General features: G+C 34.9%; 1 protein-coding gene across 8 annotated transcripts in view; it reads left to right on the plus strand.

Moving 5' to 3' along the window:
* Positions 1-24,816, plus strand: part of CCDC88A (coiled-coil domain containing 88A) — a 121,776-nt gene that overhangs the window by 79,508 nt on the left and 17,452 nt on the right. For all 8 annotated transcript variants that reach the window (XM_032877741.1, XM_032877743.1, XM_032877742.1 and 5 more), the window contains exons 16-23: positions 910-1,037; positions 4,132-4,273; positions 7,971-8,135; positions 12,811-12,972; positions 14,722-14,999; positions 15,222-15,365; positions 17,867-18,053; positions 22,616-22,761. In XM_032877741.1, coding sequence (XP_032733632.1) covers positions 910-1,037; positions 4,132-4,273; positions 7,971-8,135; positions 12,811-12,972; positions 14,722-14,999; positions 15,222-15,365; positions 17,867-18,053; positions 22,616-22,761 — 1,352 coding nt within the window. The remainder of the gene's footprint in view (positions 1-909; positions 1,038-4,131; positions 4,274-7,970; positions 8,136-12,810; positions 12,973-14,721; positions 15,000-15,221; positions 15,366-17,866; positions 18,054-22,615; positions 22,762-24,816) is intronic.

A 24,816-nucleotide genomic window follows, 5' to 3' on the forward strand; every position in this document is an offset into this window, starting at 1 on the left:
ATGATATAGATTAGAAGACAGCATGCTTGGCTCTTTTTTGCTATCCTATGCTGTACTATATACATGGCAGTCCTTTAAGATGAGTTTAAAAGTTTCTTACAGGGCGCCTGGGTGGCTCAGAGGGTTAAGCCGCTGCCTTCGGCTCGGGTCATGATCTCGGGGTCCTGGGATCGAGTCCCGCATGGGGTTCTCTGCTCAGCAGGGAGCCTGCTTCCTTCTTTCTCTCTCGGCCTGCCTCTCTGCCTCCTTGTGATCTCTGCCTGTCAAATAAATAAAATAAAATCTTTAAAAAAAAAAAGTTTCTTAAAATTCTGGCAGAAACTCATTTAAGGAAGTCTGCATTTCTGCTAAACAGACATTGAGAAGGACCCATTATTAGATTTATGCTTTTATTCTGTTGTTATACAGTCCTATAGTCATGAACAACAGGTTCCTTGGGTCTAAACTTCTAAGAATGTGCTCTTTTTCTTCAGCTCAGTATCTTAGGGCTCTTCCACTGACAGACGGATGCTTGTGGTGTAAGAAGGGTATGGTATCCAGCATATATTCATAGGAAGAAATATGCACTAAAGTCCTAGCTCATTATTAAAAAGTTAATGGATATGTATCCTTTTTCTTACAGTTTTCAAACCTAAAGTGTTCACAAGTAAAGAGTTTTTCCTTTCAGTTTTAACATGAAAAGTTAAGAAATATTAGCAAAAAACAAGAAGAGGAAAACCATATTGTTGAACTAGGTTATTTTGTTGCTTAACTACTTTTTATTGGTGAAGAAAAATTCAACAACATTTCTCTTTTTCCTGGTTTGAATTATATGTATTCCTGGATAGTGGTAGTTATAGTCTTGGCTAACTTTGTTAGATGTTCATGGTCATGACACTTACGTGAGTTTTACATTCCTTTTAAAATAAGGATTTGGTAAGTGAAAAATTGAAGACTCAACAAATGAATAATGATCTTGAAAAATTAACTCATGAGCTTGAGAAGATAGGGTTAAATAAAGAGCGACTCTTACATGATGAGCAAAGTACCGATGACAGGTGAGTATTAAGTCTGTTTGGCAAGCAGTTGAAATTATTGTTATTTTTCTGCTCAAACGTTCTTTGCTGTACTAATACAGAATATTTATATCTCATCCTGTTTCTGGTTCCTTTCTTTCCATAGAGAAAGTTCTATAAGAAAAAAAAGTAAAAACCCAGATAAATACAACCTAATATTGATACAAGAAAAAAATGCTAAAATATTACTATAAACAGTTACAACTTAGTAGAAAAACAGGACACCACCCAGCTAGCGAAAGACCAAAGGGTGTAATTACCTGCAAAAGTAGCATGAGATAACAATAAACAAACCTTCTCTTGAAATATAAAGTTAGTTTTTTATTTGAATCGTGTACTTAAATGCCTCAGTTGTTTCATGTATTTTGTGTGCTAAAAGTAGACTTAAAGAGAGATGGAAGAGAAATATGAAACAAAGGAAAATATACTGATATAATTAAGGCATAAAAATAATGTGGAAAAATAAGTCTTGACAAACAATAAAAAATTACTTTATATACCCTTTAATTTTGAGAATGATCAATACAAGCTTAAAAATTTTTATTCTCTCATGATAATTACAGTCTGTCAGACAGATTTTCAAGTAGTCTACTGTTTAGCATCCAGTCAGCCATGTGATTCCAGCTAGACTAGAAGTATGTATTGTTAAAAATAACTTTTATGTAGTCTAGATTTTAATTCATTGGAATTTTTGTAATGCAATTTGTATCTTATTGTCTACCAACTCTTAATACTCTAGTATTTATTAAATGTATATAGGAAAAATTAATGCTGATTATATGGGGTTTGTTTATGTAATTTTGAAAATATTCAGAGTTAATAGAATAGATTGAAACTCAAAGGTTAGTTCTATAATAACAAATAGAAATAATTTGAGGCATTCGTTCTAGCAATGAATTCAAGCAACCATAATTGGATTAATCATATAGCTGTTTCATGATAAACTATTTTTATTTGAGTTAAATAGATAAGGGCCAGTTGAGTTGACTAACTCTTAATATAGATACCAAATATGCATCATTTCTTTATTCACACAAATTTATTGCCCATCATGTGTAAAACATTTAGGTGTTAGGGGCGGGGATCAGTATACTGTGTAGCTACCCGAAATGACCCTCTTAGAACCCAACTGTAGATGAGTACTTCATATTAATTTGGCACCTCTTCCCAAACCTTAATTCAAACAACTTGTCGGTATTATTGAGCTCTTATCATTTGCTGATCACCAAATTATCATCAAAGAAATGATAATGCTTCTGCTGAACCTTAAAGAATGACTGAAATTTGTGAGGTGGAAAGGTGGAGAAGGGCATTCCATGGAAATAAAGCACAGAGATGTACTAATTGTTAGAGTGACACGACACAGGGGCGCCTGGGTGGCTCAGTTGGTTAAGCATCTGACTCTTGATTTGGGCTCAGGTCATGATCTCAGAGCCCTGCATCTGGCTCCAAGCTCAGTGGGGAGTCTGCTTGAGATTCTCTCTCCCTCTACCCTTCTCTGCATCCTCTCTCAAATAAATAAATCTTTAAGAAGGAAAGAAAAAGGGACAAATTGGAGGCACAGAGACCAGTTAGGAAGCTATTGAAATAATCTAGGCAAGATGTGATGCATTCATTAATCTACACATTTCTGTATATAATGAAAGCATTAGAAATGGAGCTAACAGTATATATTAAACTAAATTTTTTGGGGAACTGGAATTGAGAGCCTGATCAAATTTGGTAGATCAGAAAAAGAAGTGTCTTAAGCCACCAAACCAGCTTCTTTCTCAATCATTAAGTTAGCCTTAGTGTCACAAGGAAAATAAAAGCTCACAGACATAAATTCCTTTAACATTTCATCCCTTTGGAATTTATGTATATCTGCACCTTTCTTTACTGCTAATCTCAGGTGATGTCCCTAATTATTAGTCTAACTTTTCATCTTTCTCATTGATGTCATTCCCTCTAACTGTTTTAAGATATAATTAAGTTATTCTTACCATTAAGGAATAGATAGTCTAAGTTGTGTGTTTGCGTGTATAAATAGATAGAATGCAACGAAGTAAATTCAGTGGTAGAGTTACAAATAGAGTGCTAAGCAGTCACTCTTGTCTTTTTTAACAGCTCTTTTCTTACGTCTTCTCGTAATATGGTTTCCTAGGGTTATGTTTTCAGGCCTCTTAATCATTTATTCTGAATGCTATGCATTGCCATCTATCATCTTCCCTGATAGCTGCATTATTCTCCTCTTAGTGGACGTTTTCATCTAGACAATCTAGAAGCAATTCGGGCATCACACATTCAACATATCCAAAGTTAGATTCATTAAATGCTTTTAAAAATGTCTCCTGGGACACCTGGGTGGCTCAGTTGGTTAATCATCTGCCTTCAGCTCAAGTTGTGCTCTCAGGGTCCTGGGATCGAGCCCCCACATTGGGCTCCCTGCTGAGCGAAGAGTCTGCTTCTCCTCTTCTCTCTGACCCTTCTCCCTACCTGTTTGTTGTCTCTCTCACTCACAAAAAAAAAAAAAAGTCTCTTTATTCAAGCCAATACCAAAATGAATGAGATTTTTTTCTCTTTTCTCAATGAACTTAAAAACCGAGCAAGCAGAAAAAGTGTATATATAAATTAGAGTAAAAGGCAGAATGATAAAATTTCTCATATATGTACTTCACGTTTTTATTCGGTGTAGTTATCAAGATTCTCATGTATAAGAATTCATTATGGGGCACCTGGGTGGCTCAGTGGGTTAAAGCCTCTGCCTTCGGCTCAGGTCATGATCCCAGGATCCTGGGATCGAGCCCTGAGTCTGGTTCTCTGCTCAGGGGAGCCTGCTTCCCTCTCTCTCTGTCTCTGCCCGCCTCTCTGGCTACTTGAGGACTCTGTCAAATAAATAAATAAAAAATCTTAAAAAAAAATTCATCATAATCCCTAGTTTGTGATTGACTTTCAAACTGTATTCATGTACTGTCCTTTTTGTAAAAAATAATTACAAATAATATATTTATGAACCCACCATTCAAAAAGATAACTAAAATATTGACATTCACATCTGCCTCCAGTGATGAACTATGTTATTTTTGTACTTGGATAGTAGGTACAAACTTTTGGAATCAAAATTAGAATCCACTCTAAAGAAGTCCCTTGAAATAAAAGAAGAAAAAATTGCTGCCTTAGAAGCTCGATTAGAAGAATCCACAAATTATAACCAGCAGCTGCGCCAAGAACTTAAAACAGTAAGTCATTTCCCCGGAAAGAATTTTAATTGTCAAAATTTGGACAGAAAAGTTAAAAGTAAGAAAACAAAAAAGCATTGTCATTAATATTCTCTTTCTTCCTTTTTCTTAAATTTGAAAGTAGCAGATCTTGGTCATTTAGTTTATGACAAACTATATTTTGTTTATACACTGTAGTTTATGCAATTCTATTTCATGTGCACATGTTCCCCGTGCAGTTAGAGACATACTAGTTTTGTGGGAATGGAATGGGGAAGAGGCAGTCTTACTCTTTAGAAAAGCTCTCCATGTAATATTGACACTTCACTTTGACATACTTCTATTGAAAATCCAGGTAAAAGTTTGATAGAGATGTGGGTATGAGGATACCAACTAGAGGGAAATAGTATGTGTGATGTAAGAAATCACCTGTTCTCATAATTTGAGGTTTTCTTTTAGATCTGCTGTCTTGTGATATTTGGAATTATTCTGTGAAATAAGCAGGGCAGGAGCAACTGTTTTCCCTTACATAAATAAATTGAAATCAAAGGGGCTTGTCCATTCCCTAGGATTAGTATAGTAGATAGGTAGAATCATGTTCTGTTTTTTTTTTTTTCCCTTTTATCATCTCTGTGGTACCACCAGAAATGGTTTTATAATCAACTAAACATTTAGACTGAGAAGATTACTGTGGGCCTAATTTAGAATCGTTTGATTCAGGACGCTGTTTGAAATACAAGTATATAGCAGGGCACTATCATGGGTCCCTCTTCTTATAGTTGTTCGAAAGTCATATTCCTACCAGATGACAGTTCAGGTGCAAGACAATGAGATTCACATTGAGCATGCAGGAGCAGCACTGTCTTTGAGACTCAATGCTCCATAGTAGTCATCATCTCTTGCAAAAACTCTGAAGGCATGGGGGTCTCCACAATGGATACAATAGTTTTAAGAGTTGCTGCACTCAGAGAAGTTTAAAGATACAGCTTCCTATTAGGTACTTATAGTTCTTGCAGTCTAAATATAATTTACCCGGTGCCTGGGTGGCTCAGTCATTAAGCATCTGCTTTCGGCTCAGGTTATTTTCCCAGGGTCCTGTGATTGGGGCCCACATTGAGCTCCCTGCTCAGTGGGAAGCCTGCTTCTCCCTCTCCTGCTCCCCCTGCTTGTGTTCCCTCTCTCTCTCTCTCTGTGTCTCTCTCTGTAAAATAAATAAATAAAACCATAATAAATAAATAAATAAATAAATAAAATGTGCCAGTTGGGTCATTTTTCTCATATGCAATCTTGCCTAGTAACACAACATTCCAATTTCTTCAGGTTTCTAAGGACGCAGTTAACAAAGATGTATTTCTCACACAGAAAAGGAAAAAGGTTTTGTTCCCCATTTGCCCACACCATCATTTTTGATATTTGTACCATGAAACATATATTGTTAGAGAAGAAATTCTAGAATTTTGCTTAGTTTACATGAAGGATTATCCAAAAAATAAAGTAAAATTTGGTGCCAGATTTAATTAATCTGCAGTATCTAGGTTGCAAAGAAAGTCAACTTCATGAAGCTACTCAGCCAGTTTGGGTATGGGTTGATTATATGCATTTCAAGTCCAGGGGGCAGAGATGGAAAATTTCATCATTTTCCACTTCCAGCCACTTTGGCATTAGACCAGCCACCTGCCATAAACAGGAAATTAGGCTGCCATAAAACTGAAATTAGACTGTACTAACTTTTAATACTATATGTGAAGAGGTTTATCACTTGAAGATATGAAAGTTAAATATGAGTTGAAGGCCTGAAGTAATTTCTAAAATAGCATGACCAAAAGGTATAGCTAATATGCCAGCAAAGGAGATAAAGTAGAATTATTATTAAAAAAACAGGGGCGCCTGGGTGGCTCAGTGGGTTAAGCCGCTGCCTTCGGCTCAGGTCATGATCTCGGAGTCCTGGAATCGAGCCCCGCATCGGGCTCTCTGCTCGGCAGGGAGCCTGCTTCCTCCTCTCTCTCTGCCTGCCTCTCTGCCTGCTTGTGATCTCTCTGTCAAATGAATAAATGTCTTTAAAAAAAAAATACATTAAAAAAACAAAAATCAGGAAAAAGGAACAAAAGTACAGATTGGACAAAGAGCAAAATGTCAGTTTTAAAACAAACCAGATCAATAATCACATTAAATATAAAAGTTCTAAACATCTCAGTTGGAAGGCAGAGGTTAATAAATTAGGTTAAAAGGCAAGACCCTCCTGTATGCTGCCTCAAAGAAATGTTGATGGCAGATATGTCATTTTTTATGTGAACATAAATTAGAGATTCTGTGGATACATCAGGTAAAGGGGAATTATTGAAACTTAGTTGTAACAATGGACTAAAAATAAGAAGCTTTGAGTTTTATTCTCAACTCCCCTTCTTCTAATGGCATATGTCTATAGTCTTTAGAAGCCTAGAGAAAAGACCCTGTGGGAAATTAATGTAAAATAGGAGAGTGGAAATGATGTCATTCATTTGTTATTAGGATATTAAAATTAAGGGTGGCTGGGTGGCTCAGTGGGTTAAAGCCTCTGCCTTTGGCTCAGGTCATGATCCCAGGGTTCTGGGATCAAGCCCCCCATCGGGCTGTCTGCTCAGCAGGGAGCTTGCTTCCTCCTCTCTCTCTGCCTGCCTCTCTGCCTACTTGTAATCTCTGTCAAATAAATAAATAAAATCTTTAAAAAAAAAAGGATATTAAAATTTTTTTTAAAAAGGGGAAAATTAGGATCCCAGAACACCTATTAGATCACTCAGCCAAGCTTTAAATTATATTCTGTTTTGGGCATCTTTAGTCTCATGTCATTTTCTAACTCAGTTGAGTCATAAGCTTTCTTAAGGTTTGCTTTAGATACTGAATTATTTTAGACACTTCTATTTTTGTCTTAATATAAAGTTTGGGTTTTAATTTAGAAATTTGTGAAAAATGTCTCCGTGGATAAACTAATGATTCAAGAGAAATATAATAATAACCAGCTTAAATTGAAGCATGCTATTAAGTTAGTAATTTTGGTAATGTAGGATGACCAAGTTCTTAGTTTCTTAAAGTAGGTTTTGGTTGTAATGATACCAGAAAACCCTGGGTAAGATAAATCCTTGGCTTGCTCACTTTTTATTAAGTAAATTACAGTAATTATTTGTGGATTAGGACCTGAATAAAGAAGTTATTACTAATTTATCTATTAATACTGCTCATTCTGGGCAACATATCCTGCTTAAAAGGGCAGGCATACCCAGATGCTTCCTCAACTTTAGGTATCTTTTTAGAAGGAATTATTACGTATGTCAAGTCTTCATCTGACCTTTACATGGAATCTCTGAAATTTCTAAATCCAGCTATAGATGGGTCAAAATAATTATTAATATTTAGCAACATGTCTATGTCCAGTTAATCGATTCTTTAGTGATATTTTCATCATAAGCAACAGGATCTGAAATTATTACGAGAGTATGGCCCATATATTATTAGAGTGTGGCACATAAGCAGAGTGTATTTAAATTTTCTAGGAGAAAAGAATTTGCAGTTTGCAAAGCATAAATTGTGATCATAATAGTAGTGATAATCATACATATTATTTATCACATTTTTTTAATAGTGTCTTTCACATTCACCAGACCATTGCAGAGTCTGATTATAAGAAGTGATAACTTTGGTGATTCTTTTTCTCCCCATTAACATATTTTAAATAAAATTTTAGGTGAAAAAGAATTATGAAGCTCTCAAACAGAGACAAGATGAAGAAAGAATGGTACAGAGCTCTCCTCCAGCTTCTGGTGAAGATAATAAATGGGAGCGAGAAAGTCAAGAAACAACTAGAGAGCTTCTGAAAGTTAAAGACAGATTAATTGAAGTAGAAAGAAATGTAAGTATTTTTAAATTTTTAGTAGGAAAAGGTTATTTTTAGAAGTATCATTATGTATATAACTTAGGAAGTTTATCTAATCTAGTTTATACTTTCTTGACTGATTCATAGTAAAAGAGTAAAGAACTAATAATTTAACTTACTTTTCTCCATCACCTTCATATATGTCCATCAGCCAACTTTGTCAACTCTGTTGTGAAAATGTAACCCAAGCCCATCTTTGCTCCTACCATTCTAGTCTAAGGTACCATTATCTCTCATCTGGATTTTTAGAATAGCCTCTGACTGGCAGGCTCCCCCCCTTCTACTCCTGGCCCAATCTAAAACCCATTTTTATTATAGTAGCCAGAGTTATTTTTTAAAACATAATCCTGGTCATGTCACTTTTCTACTTAAGATATTCAGTGGCTACCCCTTCCAATTAGAATAAAATTCAATTTTTTCAGTGTCCTTCAAGATCATTCCTGCCTTTGCCCTGCCTCTATTATTGGTCTTAGACCACACCACTCTTCACCCCTTCTATTTATTAACCTTGAGATATTATTACTATCTGTCAATACCTAGAAAACACAAAACAGTGCCTAGTATGTAAGTAAATCAACTGAAGTCATATTAGCCTTTTCTATTTGTTCCTATTGGCCTTTTCTATTTGTTCATATTTCCAGAGATTTATGTTTAGATCCTCTACTTGGAACACATGACTGGTATTCAACCTTCATATCACATATCTCCTGCAAAAGATCTTTCCTGACCCCTTTCCCCAGTAAAGTAGCTATTTTCAACCTAAACAATTCACTATCATGCCATAAGTTTCTTTTTGATAACACTTCATGCCATAAGTTTCTTTTTCATAACACTTCTCACTAGTGAAATTATATTGCTTATTTATCTGTTGGTTGTCCACTGGAATAAAAGCTCCTTGACAGCAGGGGCTTTTCTTTTCTTCTTATTTTTAAACCACTGTGCCATCAGTATGTAGAATTAAGCCTGGCAGATAGCTGACACAGTAAATATTGGCTGAATAAGTTAGAGAAATATTTGTCAAAAAAAAGGTAATCAAGCTAATTCACCATTCATCCTTTAAAGATGAATTAACTTAAGAAAATTTATATACTAACAGGTAAAATAGTTGCGGTTGTTGTTATGTTTTAATATAACATGAATTGAAAACTTTAAGCCATAATGCCAAAAATTAATCTCCTACGATGTTGATTCCTACTTCCTCATCCAGAAGTAATCACTGTAAACAGTCTTCCCAGAAGAATGTTCATGACTTATCTGTGTATTTCTTTTGGGACACCTGGATGGCTCAGTTGGTTAACCGTCCAACTCTTGATCTCAGCTCAGGTCTTGATCTCAGGGTTGTGAGTTCAGATTCCCATGTTAGGCTCTATGCTGGGCTTAGAGCCTAGTTATTTAAAAAAAAAAAAAAGTAGTATATTTCTTTTTTCTTCTTCCAAGATTTAAATTTTAGTTAGTTAACATGTAGCATATTATTAGTTTCAGGTGTAGGGTTTGGTGATTCATAAGTGCCCTCCTTAATGCCCATCAGATATATCATCCATTCCTCCATCTACCTCCCCTCCAGTAACCCTCAGTTTGTTCTCTGTAGTTAACAGTCTGCTTTCTAGTTTGCCTCGTTTTTGTTTTTTTTTTTAAACCCCCTGTGTTCATCTGTTAATGTTTCTTAAATTCCACATATGAGTAAAATCATATGGTATTTGTCTTTCTCTGACTGACTTATTTTGCTTAGCATAATACTGTCTTGCTCCATGCATGTCATCGCAAATGGAAAGATTTCATTCTTTTTTCAGCTGAAAAATTTTCCATTGTATACATACATAGCACAACTTTCTTATTCATCATTTGATGGACATTTGGGCTCTTTCCATAATTTGGCTATTGTGGATAATAGTGTTATAAACATCAGGGTGCATGTATCCCTTCGAATCAGTGTTTCTGTACCCTTTGGGTAAATACCTAGTAATGCAATTGCTGGATTATAGGATAGTTTGTCTTTAAACTTTTTTTTTTTTTTTAAGATTTTATTTATTTATTTGACGGAGAGAGACAGTGAGAAAGGGAAGACAAGCAGGGGGAGTAGGAGAGGGAGAAGCAGGCTTTCCACTGATCGGGCAGAAAGCGTGATGCGGGACTTGATCCCAGGACCCTGGGGTCATGACCTGAGCTAAAGGCTCAATGACTGAGCCACCCAGGTGCCCCTATCTTTAACTTTTTGAGGGACCTCTATACTGTTTTCCAGAGTGGCTGTACCAGTTTGCATTCCCACCACTGTATTAGAGGACTCTTCTTTCTACACATCCTTGTCAACATCTGCTGTTTCCTGTGTTACTAATTTTAGCTATTCTGACAGGTGTGAGATAGTATCTCATTGTAATTTTGATTTGTATTTCCCTGATGATGAGTGATGTTGAGCATTTTTTCATGTGTCTGTTGGCCATTTGTATGTCTAGAAGTATATTTCTTTTACAAATTTACGTCTGTGGATTCATGCTATACAGTATTTTTACTTGCATGTTTCAATTATGTTACCTTAGGGATCTATTTTAGGCAGTTATAGATCATATCATTTTGTTTACTATTCCATAGTGTGGATATTACCTAATTTATTTAAATAAATGTATTTTCAGATTTTGCTGCAATGAAAATCCATGTATAATATGTTCATGGGGTAGTAAATTCCTGATGGCAGAATTTATAGGCCAGAGGGTGTGTGTGTATGCATATATGTATATATGTGTGTATATATATATCTGTGTAATTTTAACTGGCGTCATCATGTTAGCCTTTGAAGATCACATCAGTTTTCAATTCCACTAATAGATTACCTGTTTTTTTAGATAAACATTTGATGTTACTGGCCTTTTAATTTTTGTTAAAGCAGTAAAAAAGTATTTTAATTTTCATGTTTTAAATTATTAGTGAGCTATTTTATATCTTTCTGTTTATCAGCTGTATATGAATACCTATTTTAAATATTCAGTGATTTACATATATATGTATGTGTATATATATATATATATGCACATAGATACAAACCTCCATCACTTGGGTTAATAATTGTATTTCGGAAAATTTTGCTGGTATGTAAAAGTGCTATAAGGTAAATCTCTTTTCCCATTGACTGACTTCATAAATTTCTATTGGAAAAAGTTACTTGGTTGTCATTTTTTAGCCATTTTATTTTAGGTAATGGTTTATTAGATTGCTAACCTTTTATTACACCAATAATTTGGGTGCATTTGTCAGTATATTTACTGACCTCCTAACTTTTCCATTATAAATCTTTTCCTGCTCTGAGATATTCTTTCTACTCTATCTCTTATTCTTTATAGACTATAGAACTTTTCTTATGACTGTAAGGATACCCAGACTTGTCATTAGAGCTTTATACGTTTTGGTTTCTTAAGAGCTGAACTATAGTAGCACCTAATGTATGTAAGTGAAAAATGGTTCACTTTTTGGTATATCAAGATGGTATATAAATATATCAGCGTTCAGTATTATTTTTCCAGTATAAAATTTTTCACCGTTTTTATTCAAATAAATGAACACAAGAGAAGTAAAAAATATCAAAACCCATCTTAAAGCATTGTGCTTCCTCACCTTTGATTTTATGATAAAATGTATGGGTTAAATCATTACTTGCCTTTTATACAGTGACATGTAGTATATGTAACTTTGAAAGCCTATAAAATGAATGATTTCTTTGTCCCCTATGTAGGTATGATAAAAGTGATATGTTGTGATTCAGTTGTAACTTTTTATGCATATTGCAATTATATGCAACAAATTCTGGCCTTTTGGGATGTAATGTTTTATTTCAGTTTTCCAGAGGTTCTTTGTTTACACATTTTTATGCAGATTTTTTATGAAATGTTATTTAGAAGTAACCCTAAAAATATAATATCCATGACAAACATTTTAATATCTGTCAAATTAAATTAATAATGATCTGTGATTTGCATCATAATTCACTGTTTAACTATAAAATTGAAATATGGTCAAATGTACTAGGACAATTGAAAATTGTATGTTTTGTTTGGATTTGCTCCAGAAGTCCTATAGATAAAATAGAGTCTTAGTAAGTGTTTTATACCATGGGGGAAAAATATCTCTAAAGAAAATATGTAACATCTGTTAGGTCAATTTTGAACTAAATGTCTTAAATACATGGTTAAAATTGTTCCTGCTTCTCTTCCAAATTTGTATTTATTAAAATAATTAGTTTTGCTGCTACCCCTGGGACCAACACTCACCTGTGTATGTATTTTTGCCTTTGGGCAGTTAGAAAATGTGCACTTCATTAGCTAGACACAGTCCCACATACTTTTGAACAGCATGAAAACCATATAACTAATAAACCCATTCCAGTTTCTTGTGTTAATATATGAAGAATGGAATATTTTATTTTTTGGACATTATAAAGCAGACATTATAAAGACACAATAGTAAGGTTTTGGTATTAGTGCTTTCTTTCTCTTTGGTGAACTCTCTCTTTACAGTTTGGGATAGAGGGGAACTGTTTAAGTCTTCCAAGATTGTTGGGATTTTGTTTTGGATTTTAATGGTAATAGTTGTTAAAAAATTCTAATATCTATTAAACAGAAATATGTTTGTTACTTTTAAAAATATGTGTGTTTTCTTTATTAAGAATGCTACCCTGCAAGCAGAGAAGCAAGCATTGAAAACTCAACTGAAGCAACTGGAGACACAGAACAATAATTTGCAGGCTCAGATTCTTGCACTTCAGAGGCAGACGGTGTCCTTACAGGAGCAGAATACTACTCTTCAAACCCAGAATGCAAAGCTTCAGGTTGTAATGTAATATTTGAGGATATTCAACCAACTTTTTGAATTAATGCTCTTAAAAAAGGGTAACTAGACATGGTAACATTGTTTCTTAGTGAGTGAATTTAATGGAAGATAAATTAAAATATATCAACTTAATGCTATGCAGGCTTCCAGATATCAACATTTTTTAAAATATCAGGGCCTCTATGGGGCACCTGGGTGGCTCAGTGGGTTAAAGCCTCTGCCTTCGCCTCGGGTCATGGTCCCAGGGTTCTGGGATCGAGCCCCGCATCGGGCTCTCTGCTCAGCGGGGAGCCTGCTTCCTCCTCTCTCTCTTCCTGCCTCTCTGCCTACTTGTGATCTCTGTCTGTCAAATAAATAAATAAAATTTAAAAAAAAAAAGATTTAAAATATCAGGGCCTCTAAATATTAACTAATAAATTCATTCAATGCATATACATACAATAAAGCTAACTTTACCTTTATTTAAAATATATAAAAATATATTTAAAATTTTTTATTTAAAATATTTATGGGCACACCCAGGACTACAGTGGAGCCCCTGACAGCTACACAAGGAGCCAGGGGAGCGGCAGCACCCCCAGCCAGTAAGGCCTGGCATAAGAAAAGAATAAATAAACAAAGTGAAATACTTATTTATTTAAAATATAATTTTATCTTTATTTCACTTAAATTTACTTAATGGCCTTTTCACCTGTTTCACACAAGTTGATTGTAATTGCTCAAGTAGGAACCCTTGCTGTGGAGTATGATTGCAAATACCATTGTTTATTTCATTTTTATAGCTTTCCTGTTGGTTCTTAGGAAACAACACAGCATGAAAGTTTTGTCTTCAGACTTTTCCTTAGTGCAGAGGATCCATCTTGCACTTAATACTATAGTGTCTTTTCACACAGAATGATCAGGTTGGGAAAAGTACAACTCTTTGAAATGTCTTAAAGAGCCAAAGAAAAAAATTCCATCTCTGAATCTGAAAGTTCTTTCTGTAACTCTTTTCCAAATGGTAAAACATATACTAATATAATGTAGACGCCTAAGAAAATTCCCAGTTGAATTTTCATAAGTAATTTTTCAGTTCTGTTGCCTCTTAAGTTTTAGAAAGTGATAAAGTAGCATTTTAAATTCTGTACTTTTTCATGAGTGGAATACAGATTGTTTCTAATCACCTTCATTTAAAATAATTCAACCCAAAACGTACATATGATATGCATCTCAAAAGAATATTAAATTAAATAATATAAATAATATTAAACAATATAAAATTTATATTGATATTAAATAATATAAATGAATAATATTAAATTATAATTTGTTCTTTTAAATACTAAAAACCAAATTTTCTCAGTATAATATGACTATATCTGCTGTGATTTATGTAGTGCTTCCTTAAGTTATTGTTATCTTTTACATTTTTTATGTTGCCATTAGAATTTTAAGATTTTATTTATTTATTTGACAGAGAGATAGAGCACAAGTAGGTAGAGTGGCGGACAGACGGAAAACAGGCTTTCCATTGATCAGGGAGCTTGATGCGGTCCTCGATCCTAGAACCCTGGGATCATGACCTGAGCCAAAGGTAGCCACTTAATTAACTGAGCCACCCAGGCAGACCTAGAATTTTATTTTTAAATAATTTTTAACATGGGAGAATTATTTTATCTGTAATAAACACATACCACATATTTGCATCTTCTAGAAGAACAAGATAACTATTTTTCTTAGGTCTGATAAACAGTATACTTTCTTACAGGTTGAAAATTCTACCCTTAATTCCCAAAGTACTTCACTTATGAACCAGAATGCACAACTCCTAATCCAGCAGTCTTCCTTAGAAAATGAAAATGAAGCTGTAATCAAAGAGCGAGAAGACCTGAAATCTCTCTATGATTCTCTGATCAAAGATCATGAAAAGCTGGAACTTCTTCATGAACGTCAGGCTTCAGAGTATGAGTCTCTCATCGCTAAGCATGGAACTCTAAAGTCTGCCCACAAAAATCTCGAGGTGGAACATAAAGACCTTGAAGATCGGTAATTTACTATCTTCTCTTGTATTGTTAATTTAAAACCAGTTTTCTTTAGATAATATAATAAATTTTATGTTAAAATGATCTAAAATAATTTACATAGGAAATGTATGTATCATGTTTATAGTGGTACTTATTAATAAATTACTCTTGCTTTCTTCATTGCTAAAGTATTTTCTTTTTTATAAGGAAATATTATAAAACAAATACCTAATATTTTTTCCAGTTACAATCAGTTACTAAAACGGAAAGGACAATTGGAAGATTTGGAAAAAACACTGAAAGTAGAACAGGAAAAAATGGTGCTTGAAAACAAAAACCATGAGACTATAGCTGCAGAATACAAGAAACTTTGTGGTGAAAATGATAGGTAATAAATATTTATGTATTTTAGTTTTGTATTATTCATTACACCTGAAGTGTATACTGCCCCTTTGCAGTACCATCTGTAACTTAGAATTTTTTTTTAAAAGGACTCCAGAGCAGTAAGTAAATTACTCAACAAAATCAAGCAACTATTTATAAAATGGCTTGAAAACATAGATCCCTTGTTTTCACCTACTGTTTCTCTCTTGATTTATTCAACTAATTAAGTTTTTAAGCCACATTTTATAATGAAATTTTTGTACCTGGATAGCATTTATATGCTTTATTGTGACAGAATGTAATGAAGTATGATTCTTTATGTCTGTCTGTCTTTGCTAGTGTGATATCTCAGTTCTTGTCTTTCAAAGTTTTTATAAATTAACAGCTTCCAATTTCCTAGATTTGTATTCTTATTTTTAACTTATTTATTAATGGTCTCATACTGCTGTGAGGCAGTTATTTTTTAGTTTGTAACCCTGGGAACATCAAAACTTGTCAACCCCTAATCAGTCTGCTTCATAAGGGTATATATCAAAAGTTTTTTAGAAACCTTTCGAAAGTTTAAGCAGTCTACACATTTGCATTGCACTTACACTTAACCGTAGCTGAAGTGCTAAAAGGCAGCACACAATTCAAATGGAGGTCATTCATTGACTATTTGTCCTGTTATGAATTTAATATAATCCATTTTTAGAACTGTATTTCTTTTCCTTTACCAAAAAAAAAAAAATCCCTAAGCTTCTAGAACTATTTTTATTTCCATGCTCAGTAGTTTTTAATTTAGTAATTGTTATAACTAGAAATAGTGTATTGGGGGATTTGAACTTTCAGTTAGCTCTACACCAAGCTAGAATCAAGAAGGATGTATCTTTACGGTATGTGCAGTAGAAGACCAAGTTGTGACAAGTTACAGAATACAAGGACAGGGTAATTTTCATTATGCACGTAACATTGGAGAAGGCACTTACTATCAAAGTCCCATCTTGAACCTAACCTTTTTCCATTGTTGGGATTCACAATGAACTGGGACAGTTTGTGAGCTTGGGTAGGCCTTCTAGGAATCTAATTAGAGGCCTTTTTTATTTCAATCAATTTCATTTCATGTCAATGAATAAATGAATTTATTCATTACTGAGGAGACTTCTGAGAAAGAATTCAGCCTCCATGATGAGAAAAAATTGAGCATGATGATCTTGAATTAGGAGATTCTGCAGGCTTGGAAGGGAAGGGTGGTTCTGAGTATTTTCTATCTCTCAAATACATAAAAGCTCTTCTGTCCCAGCTTTTATGTATTCACGTAAGTTGTTGCAAGGCAAGAGAAGGCTTTAAGTAAAACCCGAAAGAGCTCTTACACCAAAAAAGGTATTTGTGAAGACTTGTCTCAAGAAGAATAGTTTGTTTACCCATTTCTCTAAGTAACCTAAGTTTTAATCTTTGATAATGCCAAACCAACAAAGTTTCTTACATAGACTAGTTTGTCTTGGCCTCTTTAGAATTGTGTTCACTGAATTACATTTTGATGTTAATGTTCTCAGCTTTAAAGGACAGTGTAAAAAAACTCTCTTAAAGATCTCATTTTAGCATTTGCCTTAGAGATGATGTTGAGGACATTGTATATGGTATCTCTTCATATCTTGCCCCCATGAAGCATCAGTAGGTAAATCTTTGATCTCCGTAGGTATTGATATATTGTGTAGCTATCTGTATCTCAGTGAGGTCAAACCAGCTGTTATAACTCATGGCATACATTCATTCATGGATTCGACTTATTTATGGAACATTTTCTGTATGTTTCTGGTCTTGCCATTTAATTTTTTTACCAAGCCTTGATTTTTTAAATATATTACTTTTTTATTTATTTTATGATTCTTGTAAACTGACTCAATTCTTTGGGTATTGAGTTGAAGTAAATTATTAGATGTTCTGAGCAAGTACCATTCTTTTTCTTAATGCCATAAGATAAAGGTCATTAAACTAGAGCCAACTCAGCGGGCCAGATCCAGGCTGTGTCCTGTTCTTGTTGTTTGTTTTTGTTTTTATTCTTGTTTTTCATATTTAAAAACAGATTTTATTATGTACCTCTTCTGTTTTTTATTTTTACTTAAGTTTTTATTTTAATTCCAATTAGTTAACATATAGTCTTATATTAGTTTCAGTAGTACAATATAATAAATTAACAATTCCATCCTGTTTCAGTTCATCTCCCGAACTAAAAATAATTTTTGCATTGTAAAAGTTTGGGAGTACATAGAGGGAAAAATACTTTTATGAGCCACATGCAGTATACAACATGCTAGAAGATTTCAAGGGAAGAGTAGTCTGAATTTTCTATTCTAGTTTTACAGAATAGAAACAGATTTTTGATGAATTTAATCACTGGCTAAAGAGTCCGATATATTCTCTAAGTATGTCTGAATGTGATCCACAGCATTTTCACATTATGTAATTACAATGAAAGCTATTAAGGGAATCTAATTCTCTTTTTATCATGATTTCTAATTATAGGTTGAATCATACATATAATCAGCTTGTAAAAGAAACTGAAGTTTTACAAACTGACCATAAAAACTTAAAAAGTCTTCTAAATAATTCCAAACTGGAACAAACAAGATTAGAAGCTGAATTTTCAAAGCTAAAGGAACAATACCAACAATTGGACATCACATCCACCAAGCTAAATAACCAGTGTGAGGTGAGCTTTGACAAGTTTCTTTTTTAGGAATCAACACATGCCTGAAAAATAATCATATTAAAATGAGAATAGCAGTATATATTTGCTTGGGTATTTCTAAAAGAATTGGTCAGGGGTGGGGTACCGGTGTGGCTCAGTCATTAAGCATTTGCCTTTGGCTCAGGTCATAAGCCCAGGGTCCTGGGATCGAGCCCCGCGTCAGGCTCTCCACTCTGTGGGAAGACTGCTTCTCCCTCTCCTACTCTGCCTGCTTGCGTTCCCTCTCTTGCTGTGTCTCTCTCTGTCGAATAAATAAAATCTTAAAAAAAAAATAAGAATTGGTCAGAGGTAATTGAAATTCACAAGTAATTCATAAAAACTTCTTTTATTATGGATTTCAACATTGTTTACTATTAGTTTAAACTTGAGTGCCCACATACTTTGAAAATGTGAAATTGTGCCCTTGTTTAATGAAAAAATGTTTACTTAGCACCTGGCATGTACTAGTAAGCCAAAAAGATAAAAATCTTTCCCTTTGTGGAGCTTAGATTCTGGCGGAAAGAAATAGACAATAAACACAACGAGCAGGTGGAATATATAGTATTTCAATGTTTTATAACATATATTGCACTTTACTCCAACACTTGGTGGTGTAAAACAAGCATTTATTAGGCTCCCAGGTCTGTGGATCAGAATGACAGGGACAGTGGAGCAGGTTTGTTTCTGTTCCACTTGAAACTGTGATTGAAAGGCTAAATGCATGTTTGGTGGTTGGTGCTGGCTACCAGCTGGAGGCATCCGTTTTCTCTCCACATGATGTCTCCCCAAGGGCCAATTTGGGCTTTCTCACAACATGGTGATAACCAGACAGAAGCCATCTATACCATAATGATCAAAACTCAGAAGTTATGCGGCATCATTTCCCCTGTATTCTCTTCATTGAGGCAGTCAAAGTCACATTCAGGCTCAAGGGAAAGAGAAAGTAGATTCTGCCTTTTGGTGGAGAATGGCAAGATTCATACAAGAGCATGTGAACTGGAAATACTACTCTATTTTGAAAATTGGTCTGCAACATCTGGTATGTTACAAGGTAGATAAGTTATGTGCTTGTAAAAATGAAGTAGGGCAAAAAGGGATAAGGAAGACTTCCAGGGTGGATAAATGAATATAGATTGAAATTTTAATAGGCATCCTTCAACAAAGATAACTTTATTCTGAGTAAAACAGGGGAGCCATTTGTGTTTTGAGCAGAAAAGACATTGGCCTTATGTATATAGTTGTGTTATTAACATAATTCCATGCTGTTCTTTGTGATGATTTGATAAAACAAGTTTTAAAGTCTAAAAGGATACTGAAATCCTTAGAAAATCCTTAAATTTGGGCGCCTGGGTGGCTCAGTTGGTTAAGCGACTGCCTTTGGCTCAGGTCATGATCCCAGAGTCCCGGGATCCAGTTCAGCATCGGGCTCCCAGCTCCTTGGGGAGTCCTTCTCCCTCTGACCTTCTCCCCTCTCATGCTCTCTCTCTCTCTCCTTCTCTCTATCTCGCAAAGAAATAAATTAAATCTTTTAAAAAAATCCTTAAATTTTATTGTTTGGCCCCCAAATCATTGAAGTTTGAATATAGCTTAACACCTGAATTTCATGGCACTTTTAAGAAAAGGCACTTAAGCTAACTTTTAAAGGGAAATAGGAGTAGAAAAGTAATACTTAAAAGCGTTTTGTCTGAAATGATAAACCAATAGAAAGAAGTACTAGTTTAAAATCATATTTAATTACCCAACAAGGCTCAGAAAGTATAGAACATTCATTATGCTTGTGATTTATAAAAGTGCAAATAAAATATAATTGGAGTGATGGACTTACAGAAGGAGGAGGAGGACAAATCCACTCCCCAAGAAACAATAAAATTGGGCAAAATTGTCAAAAACAACCATTGTAGTACTCTGGAACTGCAGTAAAGGTGTACAACGAATTGAGAAGCATTTATTAAAGAAAACTGCTTGACTTTGTGTAGGAGCTGTGATGGTCTGAGGCATTTTATCTTGTGATTTCTCCCATTCCCCTCCACTTTCCCCAATTCCAATACCTAGTAGTTCAGATGAGGGGCATACTGTGAAAATTAGCAACTTTGCTACCAGAGCAGACTGACTTGATTTGAGCAGAGCACAAAAATGTCCCATACTCAGGAGAGTTGTCACTCTCAGATGGTCTGAGGTTGGAATATTGATTGGGGTAAGGAATAGACCAGCAAATTAGTCAAAAATTTAAATGGGAGGTCCAGGAAATGAGACATCCAGCTATATTGAGTCTTGATAAAGTCCTACCTGACACTGGTAGCCTGGAAAGCTATCCAGGAGAGACCAGAAAGGACCCTAGCTACCTACTTATCTCTGGCTGGTAGTCCCAACTCAAGTCAAATGTTAACCTTTGGCTAGGGGCTAACACGTGTAATAGCATGATTTAGAGGGAGCAGAAAAATGAATCCAGAGTATAAGAGGCCAGGATAGCAGTTAATCTTCGTGGAAAGGGATGGTGATTAGAAGACAGCACAAGTTGTTTCTGGAATATAGTTAATGAGCTGTTTCTTGATCAGGTACTGGTTTCACACATGTTCACTTTGTGCTAATTCACTGAGCTGTAGCTACATAAAATTGTGTTCTCTTTTCTCTATATATGTTTTATTAATTGTTGACACAGTAATTAATGTTATATAACAACACAGAACCTTTGGTAATGGACATGAACATTTATTTTTGCTCATGAATCTATGGATTGCCTGAGCAAATGTGCTGATGGCATATATCAATGTGACCAAGATCATTTGATCTTAGTCACATCTGCAGTGAACTGGCACAGACTCTGAGGGCTGGCTGGCCTAGGGTGGCCCCAGATGGCATAACTTTTCTCTGTGCCATGTGGTCTCTCATCCTCCAGCAGGATTACAAGTGGAAGTACATAAGGCTTTTTGAGGCCTAGGCTTGGAATTTCCATCACTTCCACTTCCTTCTCGTGGCCAAGGGCATTCCAAAATCAGAAAGAGGGAAAATAAATTCCACTTCTTGTTGGTAAGAGCAAGAAGTCACAGCACAAGAGGGTATAGACACAGGGAGGAGAAAAACTGTGTTCAGTTTTGTAATGAATCTACCACATGTTGTGTTTCAATTTAACAATATATAGATAAATATAACACAATAGTGATAATGGTTAGCTCTAAATGGCTATTTATGGATATTCACAGTATTGCTTTTCTGTATCTTAAGAGTTTACAAAATATCTGGGATTTTTTTTCCCTTTTTTTTTTTTAAGTGTAGATCTCTGGGCTGTACTCCAGACTGGTTGAATTTGAATGCTAGGACCCAGAAATCCACATTTTTAAAAGAGATAGATATATAGATTTATTTATTTGAAAGAGTGTATGTGTGTGTGTGTGTTCACACAGGTGTAAGCCGGGGAGGAGCAGAGGGGTAGGGAGAGGAAGGAAGAAAGAATCTCAAGCAGACTCCAAGCTGAACATGGAGCCCCAGGCGGGGGCTTGATCTCCAACCGTGAGATGATGATGTGAGCTAACCAAGTCAGAAGCTCAACCAGCTGAGTCATCTAGGTGCCCCTAGAAATCTACATTTTTTAAATAGTTTCTATGAGTGATGCTGAATTTTGAAAATCACTACATTGGGCTTTCTAACTTCTACTAGAATCTCTGGCCTAACTAAGGCACATTTCCAGTTTCTTCTAATTACAAAGAAGCCACCCAATGCTGTTGGCAACCCAACTACCAGTAGTATCAGCTAGTAATACCAACCACTGACAAGATTACCTGAGTCCCTTTGATCAACCCATTAAAACTATGTACAAACTTCTAAGGTTCCTAAAAATCAGTGGATGAGGAAAGAATGAGGTATATTAAGTACCTACTATGTGTTAAAGGCATGACACATGATAGTTTACATATATTATTTAATCCTTACAACAGTCAGGGGTGTGAATTATTCTCATTTTATAGATGAGATCATTAAAGCCCAGAGAATTAATTTACTTGTCCAAGGTTTCATAGCTCCTTAAATAGAAGGCCAAGTAGCTTTCAGACTGTAAGTTAAATAGTTTTGAAGAAAGCAACTGTTTTTGGAACTAGATAATTTATTATATGTTAAACCCAGTGTTTGTAAGAATTTTTTAAAATGTGTACAGCACATAACTTAGTATTTTAGCTCTCATTATAACTAAAATAATCATTCATGTTCTGATCAAAGTGCAACCACCTAATTGTTCAAGTAGCAGAAGACCTAAGTTTTTTTTTTCTTTTTTTTAAAGATTGATTGATTGATTTTAGAGTGTGTGTGGGAGCTGGAGAAGGGACAGAGGGAGAGGGAGAGAGAGAATCTCAGGCAGATTCCCTGCTAAGTGTGGAGCCCAACACAGGCTTAATCTCCTGACCCTGAAATCATTACCTGAGCCAAAACCAAGAGTCAGACACTCAACTGACTGAGCTACCCAGGTGCCCCAAGACTGTATATTTTTCAGATGTTTGGGGTGATTTATGTTAAATGTAAATGTTGATTTAAAAAAAATGTTTATGTTTAAACAGTTGCTAAGCCAACTTAAAGGAAATTTAGAAGAAGAAAATCGACATCTACTAGATCAAATTCAGACATTAATGCTCCAGAACAGAACACTATTGGAGCAGAATATGGAAAGCAAGGATCTCTTTCATGTTGAACAAAGACAGTACATGTAGGTACCAAATAATGTTGAAGTAATACTCATGATTTTATCATTGCCAATTGGTGACAAAAAAACTCATTGCTAATTTTTTTTTTTTTAAATTTTCAACATTATTATTTCTCCATACATTTTTTTGAATGCTTATGTTCTGGGCACTATGCTAGTAAACAGAAATACCAACATGAAAACACATAGGTCCTGCTCATAAGAAACTAGTAACATAAAGCAATAAATACAAATAATCGCTACAGTGGAAGTATGTGTAGGAGGCCTTAGAAATACAGCAGATAGAGGGGAAGGAGTACCTTAGTCTGGCAGGGGCAAGGTGGACTTCCCAAAGATGGTTGCTTAAGCTGAGACTTAAAGACCCATGAGAGTTTGCCTGAGGAGACATACCAGGCCAAGGAGGCATAAATGGAATAGCGTGAAGGTGCGATGAAGGTGTGTTACGGTATGGTATAGGACCTAAAAATTAATAGTTCTTGCTGGAGCAAAATTGAGGAAGAAGGAGCAATAGAGAAGTGACTGAAAACTTAGGAACAACTTCACAGAGGTTTTTTTTATGGCATATAAAGAAGTTGCTGAAAACTTTGAGCGGAGGGGTAAAATGACCAGATTTGTGTTATTTTTTTAAAAGGCACTGGTGGCATTTTAGAGTATGGATTAGAAGTCCTGAGAATAGAGACAAGGAATAAGTTTTAGGAAGACTGTTGTAATAATCTAGTGAATCATAATTCACAAGCAGTGGTAGTTGAGATCATATACCAGATGTAAGAGATAGAATTGACAAGGCTTAATATTGGTAAATTATATCTCCATTAGTAGTAGAGGAATCTGATAAAATCAGGGATTTGGGCCTGAGCTACTCAGTGGATAGGCCTTGTATTGCACCAGGGTTTACCTTTTCTAAATTCCCCTATTCCCTAAATGAGAAACACAATAGTATAATAGAAATAGCACAGATGTTGAAATTAGGCAGCTCCTAATTCAAGTCCCAGTTCTTCCAGTCACTAGCTATGTGACCATAGGTGAGTTACTTTAGTTCTTTGATCATTGGTTTCTTTTTCTCTAAAATAGAGATATAACGTCTACTTCCAAGATGATCCTAAGAAATAAATGAAATAATATATCTGTGCCTTTTAGTCATGATGTATATGGTGGTGAGCTAGGGCACATATGAAACCAGGATACATCATACATCTTTTGAAGCGTCAGTTTTCTTATAAAATTTGAGGCAGGGAACATGATTTTTATATTAACAGACAGGTATATTATGGAGCAAAAAGAGTTTGCATGAACTTTTAAGATAAATGCAAAACTTCAAAGAAATTTCACATTTGTGGCTGGCCACTTTCGACTACACCTTCAGTTCTTTCAGGGGTATGTGTTCCTTTATTCTCTGCCTTAAGAGGTGTTTCTGCTTAAGAAGCAGGAAGTATATGTAAAACATTAAAGTTTTCTGTCCCTTAAGCGAAGGCTTTATGCAAAGCTTTATCTTTGGATATCTTTAGAATATCTTAATATTCTGGTCCTTGGTGAGTAATCCATTTCCAAAGTTTCAGTAATTGTATCTGTATAGTTGACTTAGAAATATTAGTATCTATTCTTTTTGAATTTAAATTAAAAATATCCATCTTATATGTCAGACAGTTCTTGCTGAATGCTTCTGTCACATGATCCTAGCAGGAGTGACAGTGAACAGGTAGTACTGAGAATTTGGAGATTCCTGATGATATTTCAACAGGTAAAAAGAGAAGACATTTTGGAGGTATATCTGCCATTGTGCTGTAGTGTGTACCTCTTGGCAATCTCTCTTCACAAAGCATCTTCTTCAAAAAAATCAAATCCATTTGTTCTGGTTCCCACTTCCATAATTCATCCTAACCACTCAACTAGACTACCTCATTAGCCTCCTGGATGCTTTCTTTACTATCATCCTTTCTGATAGATACTATTTCATCATGGAGTTAAGGTACCTACAGCAAAGATTTCATAATGTCACTTTTTAGTGAAACCTACAAGCTTCTAATTTCCTATTGAGCAAAATCTAAACCTGAAAATCCC

Source organism: Lontra canadensis, unplaced genomic scaffold (genome assembly GCF_010015895.1).
Source record: "Lontra canadensis isolate GAN:19392208 unplaced genomic scaffold, GSC_riverotter_1.0 scaffold61, whole genome shotgun sequence".
In the NCBI taxonomy this organism is placed as follows: Eukaryota; Metazoa; Chordata; class Mammalia; order Carnivora; family Mustelidae; genus Lontra; species Lontra canadensis.